The sequence below is a fragment of the Lacerta agilis genome, chromosome Z (assembly GCF_009819535.1).
Source record: "Lacerta agilis isolate rLacAgi1 chromosome Z, rLacAgi1.pri, whole genome shotgun sequence".
Lineage (NCBI taxonomy): Eukaryota > Metazoa > Chordata > Lepidosauria > Squamata > Lacertidae > Lacerta > Lacerta agilis.
Genome location: NC_046331.1, coordinates 1,095,029 through 1,112,922, shown reverse-complemented (window position 1 = coordinate 1,112,922; position 17,894 = coordinate 1,095,029). Strand labels below are relative to the sequence as shown.

The 17,894-nt window shown below is 47.4% G+C and overlaps 1 protein-coding gene across 1 annotated transcript; it reads right to left on the bottom strand.

Annotated features, from left to right (window-relative positions):
- Nucleotides 1–17,228, bottom strand: RBM18 (RNA binding motif protein 18). Its single transcript, XM_033137874.1, has 6 exons — nt 17,115–17,228; nt 14,361–14,488; nt 5,674–5,800; nt 3,270–3,356; nt 3,021–3,106; nt 1–814 (listed from the first exon to the last, which is right to left on the bottom strand). Exons 1-6 carry the CDS (start codon nt 17,217–17,219, stop codon nt 655–657), a joined length of 693 nt encoding a protein of 230 aa, XP_032993765.1. The 5' UTR covers nt 17,220–17,228; the 3' UTR covers nt 1–654.
- Between the last annotated feature and the right edge of the window lie 666 nt (nt 17,229–17,894).

Sequence of the window (17,894 nt, the reverse complement as noted above, 5' to 3'; positions counted from 1 at the left end):
TTGCTTCAAAAGGTGCACTTCGAAAGTCTGCATAAAGTTTATTCCTGTACAATCATTAGAAAGTTTTGATACATACACCCAGGTGAGTTGACGTCGGCAGAAAACCCAACACAGAAACCCCACCCCATTCTTGCCAGGATTCAGGGTTGTGTCCCCAAGGTGCCAGGCACATGAGACACCTGCCTGGCTCAGCCGCTGAGGTCACAGAATTCGCCCCCCCCGTTCATATGCTTGTCAAAGACACCGTTTTCTAGCCTGACTACTAGCTGCACCAGGACTCTGTATCTTCAGGCTGGAGAAATACAGCAGGGGTGTGTTGGGTGTGTCTGTGAGAGAGTGAGAACTCACACATATATCTGGACTCTTGATGCAGAACTAGCCACAGGAGTAGATGCTTCAGGTTTTACTACTGAAAACAACCTTGGGTTCTTTACAGATCTGGAGATGGTGCTGCAGTCCCCCACCACCACACCACCACCACCACCAGGAGAGCAGTTGCTCCCACGTGCAAATGGAAGATGCAGGAGAAGGTTCTGAAAAGCCCAGGGTGTCACACTCTATGGGGAGGCAATGGAGTACCATCCAATACAGCCCGCCTTTCATCCTGGTGGACCTTTGTTAGCGCCAGAGAGAGATGTTGCCGCTGACAGGAAATCATCTCTTTGACTTCCAGGCCGCTTTGGAGTATGGGGCAATCCGTTTTTTGTCTGGTGGCTTAAAGTAGGAATATGGTGCTGCCGGTGGGAACTCTGCATCTGGGTTCTCTGCCATCATCTTCAGCTTGGCCTCGATGGCTTTGATCTTCGTGCTGACACTGTGGAGGAAGGGAAGAGTAAATCTGGTTGAAACGTCAGCCTGTCTGTCCTGGGCCTTGATTTAAAATCAGAATCTAATGTGGACAGGGGCTTAGAGCTGGAGAATCATGTAATTGTCACCATCATCACTATTATTGATTTGTTCGTATCTTGCCTTTTCCCCAAATAGGCAGCTTACCCAAATAAAAAACACACACAGATAAAATGTATAAAAGATAATAGTTAAAAAGGAATCAAACACTAGTAGAATTAAAACAATATTTAAAAACCTATTAATATACAGAGAACAAAAGGAAAACAGCACTATTAGAGCTCTTTCCTTTAACAAGTGTCAGGTCCCAAAGGCCTGCCAGAATAAAACTGTGAAGACCTGCTGGCCAAAAGCCAAGGAGGGAGCCAGTCTAGCTTTAGGCAAGGATATCCAAAGCTGTCTGGGGGCTGCCACCACTGAGACCTCCTTCCGTGTCCCCACCAAGCATGCCTGTGAGGGTGGTGGGGAGAAGGTGGGGGAAATCTCAGAGCATGGAGAGCCTGATCCAAAGCTGTAGTGTAGGGGGCTTCACAGGTCATAACCAGCACAAGTTCCACGCACCTCTGGGAGCTTCAGAGTTGTTTTTCTTCAACAACAGTCTTTGCAAAACCACCTGATAAGCAGCTTCTGAATCCAAGCGAGCTCTCAAAAGCCAGTTGGTGTTCTGGTGCCAGGGAAGGGTGGGGCATTTAAAAAGGCAAAATGCTGTATTGCAGCTAGTGCAGAACACTGCTGCCCACCTGCTGACAGGTACAGGGTGGTGAGAATACATTGTATCCCTTGGGAAGCATCCCTGCTAATAATTTGTGGTTTCCAGGTCCAGCTCTGGAACTCCAGACGCACCCTATCCACTCACCAAGCCTCTCCCCCAGGGGTGACCCAGCCATGTGGTCTAGGGATCTGCCATGTATTCTGAATTTGTCTTATGAATGGAACTGCACTGCTGATTTGATGCTGTTGACCGCCATGGCAGCTCTGCCCCTGCTTAAAGTTAGTGCTCCTGAAATTTTAAGGGAAGAAGAAATAACCTGAGGTGCTGCTTTGGGTGTTACAAACCCTCATTCAGGAGGTGGGGAACCCTGCAGCCCTTTCCGTAAATATGTTTTTGCTAGACTGCAGCTCCCATCACTCTTCACCACGCTGGCTGCGGCTGATGGGAGTCCAAAATGCCTGAAGGGTCACAGATCCGCCCACTCCCCGCCTCTCTCCCTCCTGAGTTTCCTGCTGAAAGGCAGCAAAAAAATATTGTAGAAATGAACCAACACTCACACCCAGAACTTGGAAGCCCAGGGCCCGATGTAAAGCAGTCATCTGGATACAAGCCTCACCTATGACTATGGTGCTGGGGTAAGGGTCAAATCTCTCCTTGGCTACAAAGCTCACTGCCTCCCAGCCTAACCTACTCCGAAGGGTTGCGGTGAGGATGAGGAGAGAGATCCAGGATCCATTTGATCCATAGAGCTACCTCAGGTTCACTGGAATGGGATTTCTGATTCCACACACACACAAACACACACACACACAGAGTACCCTCCCCACACCCAACCTGGTATCAGATCACCAACTGGTTTAGAAAATCCAGTTCATTTCAACAGTGAATGGCCATGCAATTGGGCAGGGGGGTGTAGTTTGCTGCTGCTGTGGAAGCAGAAGTCCACAACCCTAAAATGTATTTTATTATAACTGACTTTTTATTTCTATTCTTTGCATATTGTGTTGTTGTTTTATTGCTACGGCCGATGGCGGATGCAAATAAAGATTCATTCATTCAGAAGTTCACAATGTTGCCCTATGGAACACAAGGGGGAACTGAAGCAGCAGGATGCGCTGGCAAGTTCAGGACCAAAATAAGGACTTCTTCACATAATGTTTAAAGTGTTGATAGCTTTAAAAGGGGTTTGTATAAACTGTTGGAGGATAAGGGTTTGTCCACATACAGTATGGAACCTCCATGTTCAAGGCAGTCTACCTCTGAATAGCAGTCACTGGTATTCAACAAGAAGTTTCTGGCTTGTGGGTTTGCCAGAGGCACCTGGTTAGCTGCTGTGGGAAAGAGGCAGCTGGATATGGGTCTGATCCTGCAGGCCTCTTCTTAAGGTGTCTCCAGCTGAAGATGCACCCCCCCCCCATATGCATACAGCATGTTGCAGACATGGTAAAAGCACAATTCTCACCTCAGATTAGACTGGGTTGGCTCTGAGCTAGATGAGGGTTCCAGGCTGATGGGAAGTATCTTTTCATTCTTGTTCTGATCATATCTCTGGGCAATTAGGGGTGTTGGTGGAAAGAGAAACAGCAGAAATTATTTGACAAGAAGGGAAACAGGCCCAACCCACAAACAAGCAAAAGGAATATAGGCAAATGGGAGGGGCTCCTGCTGCCTGCTCTTCTCTGAAGTGGGAAGACGGTCAGGTTCTGCTTACCTTGACCTGGGCGTGAGCCCACCGCACCACCAGCTTTTTGGAGAGGGCTAGCTTGCCATTGAGGGACTGGATCGCCTGCTCAGCTTCCTGCAGGAGAAAAACACCATCAAGGAATGAACCCCTTTCCCAGGGGCTTCAGCTGAATATTTCTGGGCAGTTACTACTCTGAGCAGCTAATGGGTAGTGCCAGGCTATTGAGGAGGGTTTTCGTTTCAAAAGGGGCTGCAGTATAGAATTTAAGGGGATAACAGGTGCCCAGGTTTCTAAGTGGCCTGCAAGATGCACCAAACTTTCAATTTTCCCAGCCACTCTTTGTAGAACCATCAAATTGTAAAGCTGGAATCATAGAACTGTAGAGTTGGAAGCAGGGGCGTAGCAAGGTAAATTGGTACCCGGGGGCAAAAAAAAAAATGTCACCCCCCCCCCCAGAGGCATGGGAAGGTCAGGTGGTACCCGGTGCGGAAAATTTCTTGTCAACCCCCCCATTGATCCCCCCCCCCGGCAAAAATGGTTTTATGTTATTTCATATTTTCTTACAAAGGAATAATAACAAGTAATAATAATAATAAAAACTTTTATTTATATCCCGTCCTCCCTGGCCGAAGTCGGGCTCAGGGTGGCTAACATCAGATACATAACATTGGTATAAAATCAAACAATAATTACATTACCTCCTAAAAACATCTCAAAATCAAATTAAAGTCTAATTAGATGGCTTTCCACAGGGTAGGGTTGGGAACAGTAAGTGCTCCACTGAACTGAAATTTCAGCCTTCATGACATAGGAAAACAGCCAAGTAAACAGCTATTTTGGTGGAGGAGGGTCAAGATATTAACCAATATGCATGAAATTTCATATATAGCTATATAATCCCTAGTATAGTAAGATAAGAGCTTCAGAGAAGGCATTTTCAAAAATAAAAATAAAAAAAAAATTTCAAAAAAAAATTGTTCCTTGATAATTTGTCACCCCTCCATTATGGAACCTGGGATGGCCCGCCCCCCACCCCCCCTTGCTACTCCCCTAGTTGGAAGGGACTCTGAGGATCATCTAGTCCAACACTCTCCAATGCAGGAATATGCAGCTGCCTCATCCAGGGATCAAAGCTGTAACCTGGGCATTATCAGCAACACACTCAAACCAATGGTCATCTAGTCCAACCACTTGTAATGCCCAGAAAGCTCCACTCAACCCCTGAGTGCAGTTTGCAGAACCTGAACAGAAGGCAGTCAAGGAGTGTTTTTAAAATGACCAATGCACCATTCCAAGACACACAGCAAATCTCTCTCGCCTCCAATTTTCCCAAGGCAACACTGCTGACAGAAAGGCCAGCAACAAAAGATACAGCTCCGAGGGCAGGAAAAATTGCTATACAATGAAACTCCATTGGGGAGGCAGGAAAAATAAAAGAATTTCTATGGAACCCCCCCCCCAAAAAAAGGTTTGTTGGGAGTTCAGCAAAACATCTGGAGGGCACCAGGTTGGGGAAGGGTGGCTTACTACAGTCACCTGGCACAGCCAAGCCTACATCCCCACCAGAATCCTTAATGCTGTGGAATGCTCTAAACTGAGTGATCCTCAGCAGCAGGTGCAGCAGGACTGGAAGAAATTTAAGGACTATTTAAAAAATCGTGTAAAATTGGATATCTGAGCAGAATTAGCATGGTGAATTGGCTGTAGCTAGTTGATGTTAGACAAAACTATGCACAAGAAGTATTGTTATGAACGATTTAAATGTTTAAGAATGTTTTAGGATATGTAGTCTAAGTAATGAACTATATTTGATTAATTAATGTCTTAAAAACTATTCAGAAGAGTGGTTAATGTTAAGAAAAAAGATACAAAGTTACTAAAGTATATTGATATTGAACGCAGTTGAGGGAGCGGGGGAAGTCCCCCAAAGAAGATAGAAACTAGATTTAAACAATGATAGTATATGGTTCCTGTTTATGTAGGTATGTATAAGTTTTCTTTTATCTTTTGTTGTTTTTGTTTGATGTGTTTATCATGTTTTCTTTATTGTGTATTTGTGTATGTATTGTGTTTTTGTTGTTTAATGTGAAAATAATAAAATATTAAAAAAAAAATGTGGGCTAGACAATGCTAGCCCACAAAAAAAAAAAACTGAGTGATCCTCAAGAGCACAGACGGAGCTTTGGGGGTGGGGATGCAGAACAGTGGCAGAGCCCGAGATTCAATCCACCTCCCTGGGTACCTGGAGATCCACCTTTCCTCAACTGGGTGCTCTGCAGATGTGGTTGCGACCCCAACCTCCACCAGCCCCATCCATGGATGGTAATGTTGTAGTCCAGCAACTCCTGGAGCAAAGCAGGCTGGGGAAGCCTGGAGTAGACACTGCTGAACTGGATGAAGCAATGGCCTGACTCTGGACAAACCAACATACCTGCTTGGTTTCAAAGTTCACAAAGCAGTAGCCTCTGGGCTGCCCTTCCAACACGCCAGACTTGTGGAAAAGGAAGTCAAACTGCTTCACCTTGCCAAACTTCTGAAGGAGCTTGAGAAGGTGGTACCTGGGAGGAGGAGGAGGGAGAGAAGCCAAGATGATGACATCTGTTGGTTAAGAGGGTCTGAGTGAGAGGGAAGGAGGACAAAGCACTAGGCCAACTCAATTCAAGCAGCTCCCGGCTTGTTGCTTGGGAATGGGGGAAAATGAAGTTTTGCCCAGTGTGTGTGTGGGGGGGGGGAGGGTTTGGAGGGGAGAAAAGCTATTGACACTTTCAATAAAGGAAATTTTAGGACCTCAAAAGTCAAAAGATTTATGGCATGGTGGTGCCCAGCATATCAGCAAAAACTTGTTTCAAGATGGCCAAGGGGATTTAGTTAGTTAGTTCTATGTCCTGCTTGACTGCAGAACCTCAAAGCAGTTCAGAAAAAGAAGGAAACAGTAAGATTATTAGTAAAAACAACCAAAGCATTAAAAAAAATTAAAACTAGCAATAAATGAAAAAATGCATTGGCATTATAAATATATAAATATCTAAACAGCAATGTTTTTGCAGATACTGAAAAGAGTGAAGGTGCCTGCCTGTTATCAACAGGCAGGGAGTTCCAGAGAGTTCCAGAGCGTAGGTGCCTCCACACCAAAAGATCGATTTCTCACAAGTCTTATGTGCCAACTGTAATGTGCCAGTTCTTACAGACAGAAGCAGTCAAGTGGGCATATACAGGGTAAGGCGATCTTGCAGGTAAACTGTTCCCAAGTTATTAAGGGCTTTGTATACTGATAGTGATGAGTGAGAGCTGAGGGCCGTTCTGAGGGTGGGGCAGTTGTGGCCTTCCGCTGCCAAATTCAATGCAGTGACCTTGCAGCCACACGGGTGCCAGCCAGTTCTCTGAAGCCCAGTACAAGGAAGGACATTCCAGGAACTGAAGCGATCTCCCAGGCCAGGTTGCTACAGATGTGTTCCTGGAACAGGAGGGAAACAAGGGCCAACTCAGTTTGCCCTGGACCAAGAAGACCCTAATGAAGTGGTGGAAGAAAAACAACAGCCAGGTCCTATGGTGTGAACAGGTAGTCCTCACACTTTCCTTGAGGTGGTGTGGCTGGAGGAGATATGATGGATGCAGAAAGCAAAATCTATCCAAAAAGCCCTTTTAACAAAGCCAGAAAAGCACTGGTGACCTTTTCTTCTTAGTTTAAAACTTTGGAGAGCTGTTGTTCCCAAACTTTTTGGGGCCACTACCCTATTGGTTCCATAATCTTGTCCCCATAAAAAGCATTGTTCAGAACATTGTCCACACCTGAAAACACAAACACCTTTTGCCACTTGGCCGAGAAAAGCACACACCTAGCTTTCCTTTAGCAAGTCCTGTTGGGGTGTCTCATTTAAATGCATGTTTGTGTGGCTGTGCGTCAACCTTGATTTCATCAGAATTCACTGCACATCTTTCCCTGTGGTGTCTCCACTGAGCACAGCTGGAAAGCAATGAAGCCTCAGGGACATCGAGCTTAAATGATGGATTTTGCTGGGTGGGTTGGGTGGGTGAGAAATGCTGAACTGTAAACAATTTAGAATACCACTGCAGTGTTCATACATGGGCAGAGTTAGCAATGCCCCTCTCCACTCTGACGATCATTTCACACTGGGATTTCTCAAGTTGGCAGAGACAGGGTTGTCCACATGAGAGAGGAGGAGGTGGTCAGGCAACTGAATCCTGAGCACTGAAGTGGAAGCCCTGGAACCCCGGCCTAGCCAAGGCAGGATGAGCCAGAAACGGAAAGAATATGAGGAGCTGTAGGTCAATGACAGGCTCCTTCCAAAGGTTGCTGGACTCTTACTCCCATCAGCCCCATCCAGCATCCTACACAAATTTACCTAGGAGTTAGCCTCACTGAACTCAGTGAAGCTTAATTCTGAGTAGACTTGCATAGGATTAGGCTGTTAAGTACATAAACCACTGGTACTCTTGAAAGCAGCCAGGGAGCCTACAAATGTGGCATATCCACAGAAAGGCCATCAAATAAACCAGAGGATGTTCTGGGCCTGAACCCTATTAATTAATACCAGCCTGTTGTTCTTTAAATTGTTGCCTTCAGTTTTTCTGTTGCTATTGGTATTGCATAGGTGTTGGTGTTACTATACTTTTTAGCATGTGATGTTTAAGTGAAAAGATATATATAATATTTATTGATTTATGGATAAACAGGATGCTGGGATAGATGGGCCTACTTCTGTCTGATCCACCTTCAGGGCTCTGCTTATGTCTGAGCTGAGCTGCACGTTGAGCTCTCCCTCTGCGCATGGGCCTTTGCACTCTGTGGAGCTTGCAGTCCAACAGGAACTGCCTGCTACAGCAGTGTACAGTGGTACCTCTGGTTACAGGCGCTTCAGTTACAGACTCCACTAACCCAGAAATAGTACCTTGGGTTAAGAACTCTGCTTCAGGATGGGAACAGAAATTGCGTGGCGGCGGCAGCAGCGGGAGGCCCCATTAGCTAAAGTGGTACCTCAGGTTAAGAACAGACCTCCAGAACGAATTAACTTGAGGTACCACTGCAGTTTTCCTTGTTCCTTTTAGAGAAAATATAAAAACAACCTGTTATGTTTGCTTGTGTGGCTATATGCTGTGTAGTTTACCCAAATGTCACACTCTAGCTCATTATTCTGAAACAGCATACACACACAAACACAAACTGGAAGCTGATCACAGAGGTACTAACTAGCACTCAGCTCCCTTGAGTCACAAGAAGACAGTTTCCTGGATTCATCACCAGTATGGAATCCTGCATTTCTCCCTCATCTTCCAGTTCTTTACTTCCAGTATTTCTGAATGCAAGGAATTATTAAAGAGGCCCAGAAAGAGGTTGTGAGCAACTGGAGAGCCGCATTGTGAAGAAGGAACAAGAAGTCAGGCTGTTGGAAATTCCTGGAGCATCTTGATGGGGTACCTGGGACGAGGCAGGGGAAGGGGAAGGTCACAGCTCTGCTGCGGGCTGCAGCCAGGTCCCCATTCCTACTTCCTGTCATCCAAGGCAAGTGTGGGACAGCCCGTCCAAGCCCCGCTTCCTTTTCCGTCAGTCTTCCTCCTGGCACCCTAAGAGCTATTCAAACACCGAGTCAAGGCTTCCTCTGAACAATGCTGTCCCAAGGATACAGGGAATGGTCCTAGCCACATGCTAAAGCCATTAAGGCTGGGAATCCTGCCCCGCTGGGAACCAGCAAGCTGTTGTTAAAATATGCTTTTTGCTGAGCAAAGCTTATCAGGATGGATCTCAATGCAGCAGGCAGAGCTGCGGCATAACTGTGCCTTTTCGACCCCCCCCCCAAAAAAATGAGGTAGAGGCTAAAACGCAATGCTCTATCTAAAATACAGTAACATGTAAGAAGGGCATTTTGCAACGGGAAAACTGTGGCATCAATGCAACCTTGGTAGAAGAGTTTGGATTTGATATCCCGCTTTTCACTACCCGAAGGAGTCTCAAAGCGGCTAACATTCTCCTTTCCCTTCCTCCCCCACAACAAACACTCTGTGAGGTGAGTGGGGCTGAGAGACTTCAGAGAAGTGTGACTAGCCCAAGGTCACCCAGCAGCTGCATGTGGAGGAGTGCAGACACGAACCCGGTTCCCCAGATTACGAGTCTGCCGCTCTTAACCACTACACCAAACTGGCTCTCAGGATGGGAACAACCACAACCCTCCCAAATGGAAGTCAGTGCAGTTTAAGCAAGGTAGGCTGGGACTGAAGGGGGGGCGCTTTGGGTTCTTTGCAGTAGATAAGCAAAGGACTGTTGACTCACAAGACCATAAACAAAAATGCCTCCACCACTTTTCTGAAACAGAAAAAAGCTTAGGGGGGAAAACCTGGAGTGGATTTGTGTGTGGAAGGGCTATGAGCTGAGCTCTAGTATTGAAAACAAATCCCTAGTCCTGAGCATGTGTGGTCATAGACAGAAATATTGCCCCCACTTCCAAGTGCCTGTGGTCTTTGTCTCCCCATGCTCCTAGCCTTCCTTTTTCACCAAGCTCTGGTCAGTGGTGTGTTGGAAGAGGGGGTGGCAAGCCTTACTTAGAACTTACTTAGAACTTAGGAACTGAAACAAATATTTAGAATACTGCACAGAAGCAGGCTAGGAACAGCAACTAACATCCCACTCCAGACTGTGGTTTTGGTGCTGTTTCAGCCAAAAATGCAATGGAGTCTAGCTGTCCAAAGTTCCTCCTCCTCTCTCCCCTCACCCTCTGCTATTCCCCACTTGTAAAATGGAAATAGGGATGCAGGTGGCGCTATGGTCTAAACCACTGAGCCTAGGGCTTGCCGATCGGAAGGTTGGTGGTTCGAATCCCCGTGACGGGGTGAGCTCCCGTTGTTCGGTCCCAGCTCCAGCTCACCTAGCAGTTTGAAAGCATGCCAAAAAGTGCAAGTAGATAAATAAGTACCGCTCCAGCAGGAAGGTAAACGGCGTTTCCATGCGCTGCTCTGGTTTGCCAGAAGCAGCTTAGTCATGCTGGCCACATGACCCGGAAAAACAGTCTGCAGACAAATGCCGGCTCCCTCAGCCAGTAAAGTGAGATGAGCACCACAACCCCAGAGTCGTTCACGACAGGACTTTACCTTTAAAATGGAAATACAGTCGTACCTTCATTTTGGAACAGCTTAGTTCCTGAACATTTTGGCTCCCGAATGCTGCAAACCCGCAAGTGACTGTTCTAGTTTGCAAACTACTTTTGGAAGCCAAACGTCTGAGGGGGGCTTCCACGGCTTCCAATTGGCTGCGCTATGGTTTTTGAACATTTTGGAAGTCGAATGGACTTCCGAGATGGATTCTGTTCGACTTCCAAGGTACGTTTGTACAGTATGTTGTAAATAGGAGCCAAACTATAGACGCATATGACTCCCTTGTTTAACAACTCCACTGGCTACCAGTCTGTTTCTGGACACAATTCAAAGTACTGGTTATGACCTGTAAAGGCCCAGGCTATCTGAAAGACCATATTCCTACACACAAACAAATCCGGGCTCAGAGATCTTGTGGGGAGGCCATTCTTTGCATCTCAGCACCCTCACAGGCATGCTTGGTGAGGATGAAGGAGACAGTCTTCTCAATGGCAGCAGCTCCCAGACTTTGGAACTCCCTCTCTAGAGAAGCTAGACTGGCTCTCTCCTTGACCTTCCACTGGCAGGTTTTTAACTATTATTTTTTATAGCTCCTTGTACTTTATCTGTGTTGTTTTTAATCAGAGTAAGATGTTTGGAATTCCAGTCTGGGACAAAAGTGGGATGTAAATAAATATAATAATAATAATAATTCCACAGGAATTAAAGAAGCAATGTTAAACCATTACATCCGGCTAAGCAGGACAACTGTGCCCTATGAAAGCTTCACCCAGCTTCCTTGACTAAATTGAATTTCAAAAACATTCTTCAGAGTCATACAAACATCAAAGGCCACAAGGCTGAGCTTATGTGAATTGCTGAAGGGCCAACCAGCCTCTCTGCCCCAACAACTGGGTGCCTACTTCTTAAATACCCCACTGCCACCCACCCACCTTCTGTAGAACTTTGAACAAGCGGAATGATTTAATTGTTCCCTGCCCTGAGCTAGCTTGCTGGTATCCACATTTTATGGGTTGGAAACAGATGAAGCACCAGTGCAAAGTTGGACAACTGCACTCAGAATACGGAAGGGATTCCTTGAATTATATTGCTGTAAGAGGCAGGTTGGAGTGAGGCATGTTTGACAGCTCCTCCCAAGTAAACACTACCCACCCACTCACCCACATAAAGTTTTTTTTTTAAAGGGGGAAGACTAGGCTCTAAGTCAATATTTCTCAGCCTTGGTCCCCAGCTGTTGTTGGACTACAGTTCCCATCATCCCTAGCTAGCAGGAACAGTGGTCAGGGATGATAGAAGTTGCAGTCCAACAACATCTGAGAAAAGCTGCACTTAGTGTTTCCTCCTAGGTGCTTGCTTTCAACATGTGAGCAGGTTTTGCTGCTGAAGGAGCACTGGCATGTCTGGAGATAGGAAACACACATAGGCAACTTTGGAAAAGGAAACTGCAAATTCATAGAGAAGTTTATAAGTGGCTGGTAATCACGAGGGCTAAATGGAACCTCTTTGTTCAGAGGCAGTCTCTGTGGTGGATTTCCCAGGGGCATCTTGTTTGGCCGCAGAGAACAGGCATTAGATGGACCTTTGTTCTGATCCAGGTTCTTCTTACGTTCTAGTGGGAGGGCATTTTCTGGATGTCCACAGAGGTCAACAAGCACCTGACAAAGGCAAGGTTTGAAGCCAAGCACCCCACCCTAGCTCCCTTAACAACTCACTCAACACCACTGACTCTGGAGCCCCAGATCTACAGATGCTTCAAAATGTCAGATTTTACAAGGCCAGGCAAATGAACACTTCAGTTCCTAGATGCTGGGGTCAGAATTTTCAGGGAAAGAAAACATATTGGATGGATGTTCCCTGACTTGAAAGGTATATGCAAAAAAAAAAAAAACCCCAACAAAACCTGGAATGCCTCTGTTTGGCCAAATACAGAATCTGAAATCCCTAAGGGGCAGGTCAACCAGGCCTAACATGTACTTTTCTCCTTGCACACCTCCTGGGCCTTTAATTCCCACCCCCAACTTTCCAAAGAGGCCCTTCCCAAAAAGGCCCAGGCAGCCTGTCAATTGAGCAGTGCTCACAATTACTCACCCCCAAGAAGCCACAGCAATATAAACACTGGGCAAAAAATGGTAATTAATGCAAAAACTGAGAAGAGGCCAGCCAGTGCAGCGCTGAATGAGTCGCCTGAAGAGGGCATTACGTTAATGACGGACTCCACTTAGAGGTGCGATTATGAGTGCTGCCGGGCTGAAAGGAACAGCACTTGGAACAAAACCTCAAGGCACTTCCCGAAACACAAGAAGCCGGGCAAAAATTGCTTCCACAGCTGAGAGGCCCACAATATCCGGGCGATAAAACAAGAACAGCTACTTGGAATGCATAAATTGGAGATTGTTTTGTAAAGTGTGTTGCGGGGGTGGGGTGGGGAGAGGAAAGACAGCCACCAGAACCCCTGGCCCGGCACATCTAATATCCCTCTGAGCAATCAAGCTCTCCTCCCTCAGCGTTTAATTGCCCCACTTCAACTTGCTCAAATGTGTTAGCACGCAATTTAAACGCGCTAATCATTTGGAGGCCAAGGGAATGTCAAATGCACACACTTAAAACGTTCGCCGCCACCAGAAATGGGACTGGGGTGTGCACACAGCTGCGGTTATTAGAGAAGCAGCTCAGAGGAAGCCCGAAGGGGCTTGGGCCAATGGAGTTTCTCTCAAGGCACTGTCAGCCACCAGGCCTCGCCACAGCCACAAAGGGTGGCCCCACTACACGTGGTAAGGCAGTTACAGCCGTTCCTGGATCAGGTTAGCTTGATCTCAGTTGTCCATGCACTGCTAACCTTATGGACGGATTACTGAGATGTGCTCTATGTGAGGCTACACTTGGGGTTGGTCTGGACGCTGCAGCTGGTGCAGAGCATGGAGGCTAGGTTGACTGTGGGAGCAAACGACTGCCAGCATGTAACACCTTGCATTCAGGATTTGCACTGGCTGCCAATTTACTGCTGGGCCATGGTGAAGGTTTTGGTACTAGCATGCAAGTCCCTATACAGCTCAGGACCAAGTTACTCAACAGACTGACTTATCCCTTATGCACCCAATAGTTCACTGCAGTCCGTGGGAGTCTCTCCTGCAAATTCCAAGGATCTCAGATGCTCACTCCACAGTAACTTGTAGCAGGGCTTTTTTAGTAGCTCCCTTGTGCTGTAGAATAGCACTCCTGTTCAAGATACAACAGGTGCACACTTTCTGGAAAGAGCTGGAGACATTTTTGTTTCCACTGGTTTTCTCAGCTGGATGAATGGGTGTTTATCACCAACGTTAGTATTTTAGTCTTGTTGGTTTTGTGTTTTTAAACTGCTTTTAATTATTTTGTGTAACTTGCCTTGAAATGGCGGTTTAGAAGACAACTAATAAATTAATTATGGTGCTGGAGGAGACTCTTTAGAGTCCCAGGGACTGCAAGAAGATCAAACCTATCCATTCTGAAGGAAATCAGCCCTGAGTGCTCACTGGAAGGACAGATCCTGAAGCTGAGGCTCCAAGATTTTGGCCACCTCATGAGAAGAGAAGACTCCCTGGAAAAGACCCTGATGTTGGGAAAGATGGAGGGCACAAGGAGAAGGGGACGGCAGAGGGCGAAATGGTTGGACAGTGTTCTCAAAGTTTGACCAACATGAGTTTGACCAAACTGTGGGAGGCAGTGTAAGACAGGAGTGCCTGGCGTGCTCTGGTCCATGGGGTCACGGACACGACTAAACAACAAATAAATTAACTGTAATAATGATGATGGTGATGATAATCCCCTAGATTCGGCCACTGAGATAACAAAGATGTAGGTAAAATTGGCACAGTGGGCAGGAATTAAACAGAAAATTAAATGCTAGCAGAAGCAGAGTTCAAATAGCAGCAAAACGGAAATGAGGGTTATTTTCTTATTTTCTTTGGAGAACCCCCTTCCTTTCCTGCCACTCAAGAACTAAATTCCAAGCCCCTCCCTTCCTTGCCCCTCACTCACTCTGTAATCTTGGGGTCGAGGTTTCCGATCCACAAGCGATGTCCATCCTGCAGGGCTCCTTCGGACAGGATAGACGCATTCTCCAAGCGCAGGCTCTGCGTGGGAGGCACTGCGGTCGCCATCCGCACCTGGGGAGGTGGAGAGACAACGAGAAGAGTGCAGTTGGTGGTGTGAAATTGAAAAAGGAAGAGGTTGTACACCCAGCAAGATTATCAGCATCATGAGAAAAATCCTGCTCAATTTTGATCTCGTGCCGATATTTAGAGCTTCACTTCTGAATCTGCTCCCTATGCCCCGGGACACATCACTGCAAATTTGGGTCTCCATATGTTTTTGCACTACAATTCCCATCATCCCTGACCACTTGTACTGCTAGGTAGGGGTGATAGGGGTTGTAGCACAGAAACATCTGGACCCAAGTTTAGGAAACCCTGCTCTAAACCATAGCACCACCACTTCCTAGTACCAGCAATTTGGGGATAATGATGTTGATGACAGTAATGATGATACAGCAGACTGTTCTTGTAAACAGTGCCAGTATGCTGATCTTTAAAGCCTGGGTAACGCCCTCCTGGTGTCACTGAACTGCAATTGCTATCATTGCTACTAGAGCTGACGGGAACAGAAGTCAAAAAACATCTGGAGAGCCACAGGTTGCCCATTCCTACTTTAAAGGCACCTGCAGCTTAGCATCCAGGTAACAAAGGCTAAGCACTCCTATCCACACTTAACCTGGGAGTAAGATCCATTCAGTTTACTAGGACATTTTTCTAAGTAGACATGTAGAAGATTTTATTGAAAAGGATTATCTATTTGTTTTCCTTTCCTTTGTGTTAGTGTATTATGACCTGCTAGTGTTGTTTTCCTTCTTAGGTTTCAGTAATAAAATTTATTTTTTTAAAAATAAAAAGTATTGCCTACTCCCACACAAATCTACTCAAATGCCCAGGTTGTCCTTGAGTCCCTTCACTGGGTGCCTCTCCCTATAGAGGTGCAACAGACACCAACCAACCAACTAGAGAAATACTCCCCCTGGAGCAGCTTGTCTGCTGCCGAGGTCTAATGCTCCATAACATAATATTTTTTTAAAAAATCAAGTATTAAAACTCAAATAAAGAAAGAAATGCCTGTTTAGCATCAGGTGAATTCTTTACTTAAGTGTATCTGTTACTTGCATTATTAGACTGGGGAGACCACATTGATTTTATCTGTGCTCTTCTGTTACTCATTATTATTATTATTTGTTAATTATGCACAGTTCTCCTTTAAGAATTGTTTTGTAAGCCACCCTGGAAGTTGTCAGAGACTGAAAAGGTGGAGAATGAAAGGCCGTAAATTTATATAGCTGCAGGCAAAACCAGATCTGGCAACAGCACCTGCCAACTTTGTTGCCAGGGCCTCTAGCTCTAGGTAATTTTAATCTATTTAAGTATTTTAACTTCTGTATGGTGTGAATTGTGGTTGTAAATTTTTCACGATTTTCTTGTTTTCTCTTTTTGTAAACCAGTTTTAGGTTTTTTTTAAAATAATCAAGTGGTGTGCAATTTTCATGAAATAAATGCATACATACATAGCTTGCCAGGATCTAGCAAGACCCAGCATGGATGGATGCCAGCCTTGGGCCTCTTATTCCTGCCCTACCCACGCCACCCAGCAATCTTAGCAGCACCAGGCAGCTAGATGTAGTGACATTTTTAAATTTCCACAATGTGCGTGACCTGCTGTCACTCTGAAGCACTGTGAGAAATTAAAAGGGTGGCAACCAAGGAATGCCAAAGGACACTTGCACCCAAGGCCTCCTCAGACATGGAAAAGCTTCAAGGGAGCTTTCATTTAAAAACAGACAACCTCAGGAAACACCAGGGTAAGGAAATGTGAAAAGTGGCAGGGCTGGTCCAAGCCATTTTGGCAGCCGCACTCTCCTTGTCAGAGGGATTGGAACTCTACATCAGGAACAGGGGGCAGGGAGTGAAGATCATCATTGGGAATAAGGATCCACATGTGACGTGTGTCCTGGAGGTCAGATATGCTGCTCCTGTGGATCCTGTCACCCAAGGCAGTTGCCTTACCTTTCCTCATGGGAGGGCTGGCCCTAACTGGGGGAGGGCAAAGGTGATTACTGTGGATCAAAACGGTTTCAAGGACTGTAGAGTTGGAAGGGACCCCTAAGGATCATCTGCTCCAACCAACACCATTCAATGCAGGAATCTCAACTAGATCGTATGTGGCTGATGGCCGTCCAGCTTCTGCTTAAAAACCTCCATGGAAGGAAGTGTTTTAATCTGGATTACAGCTGGATTTTGACCACCAAGAGAGAGGCCGAACTCTTGGAACGGGGAGGCTGGTCTCAGAGCGAAGAGTCAAGCATTCTCCCCCTCCCTCGAAGGGTTGCTGCCAGTCAGTGCCAGCAACACTGAGAAGCGGCCTGGCCAGGTGGGTAGAAGGCCGCTTCCCAAATGAAGACCCGGGTTATCATCTGCCTGCCTCCACGCGAGTGGGGCCGGCAAGGCGGGGCTCCGGGCGCTTCCTTCCTTAAATACTTCATCTTCGCTTCTTTCTTTCTGCCCAAGGGATAACGACGCTGCTCTCCGCCTAGCCTACCTCGCTGGGTTGTTGTGCGGATGACGGGGGAGGCCCCGCGCGCCGCCCAAGGGCTTCGGCGGAAGGGCCGGTTAAAAAAAGCGACGGGGTCACCCTCTGGGCATGTGCAGAGTGCTGCCGCGACGGACGTGGCCTCCTCGGCGTCACACTCACCGGCATCCCCTCAGCGCGCCTCTCCTCCTCTCCGCTCCCCTCGCGCTCCAGCTGCGGCGTCACCGGTCCGCGCCGAGAAACGTCACGACGCTCCGTCGACGTCATCGGCGCGCGCAAGAGGGCCAACGTCATCGACCCGCGCCGGCGTTGCCGCTCACATCCCTCCACACCTCCGACAAGGAGCCTCGCGGGTTGGCGGAGCGGCGGCGGGCGAGCGAAGCGTAGGCTTGGGGAAAGGAGGCGGCCCGAAGGGAATGCGCCCAAAGCGGGGGAGGCTCCGGCGGCGGGAAGGGGCCTGCGGGAAGGGGCAGGGCTTGGCTGACTGACTGAGGAAGGGGGAGGGGCTTCTTGGCGGGGTGAGAGGGCGGGGCTTGTTGCTGGGGGCGGGGCTTCCATCTAAGGAGGAGGGCGTGGCTGGTGGGCGGGTCTTGTTCGGGGAGGCGGGGCTTAGGAGGGCAGGGGTTGGGGTTCTCCTATAGAGGTGGGACCTTGGGATTGGGACCCTTACCTGACTCACAGCTCCTGGCTCTGTCAGGGTCAAAGAAGCCCATCACTGCCATGGTGGCCACAGAAGGGTGACTCCAAAGGACCTCGTCCCTTTTGGAGCCGCAAGTGGCGTAGCGTGGATTGCCAGCGCCTGCAGCCATGCAGAGTTGGGGGCTGGTGGAAGGGAAACAGGCAGAGTACGCATGCGCATTCAACTGCTTCACGGTGTCTACATCACCCAGGAGATTGCAGTCATTTAATTGACCGGAGAGGTCACTTCCTGGCTCACATGGT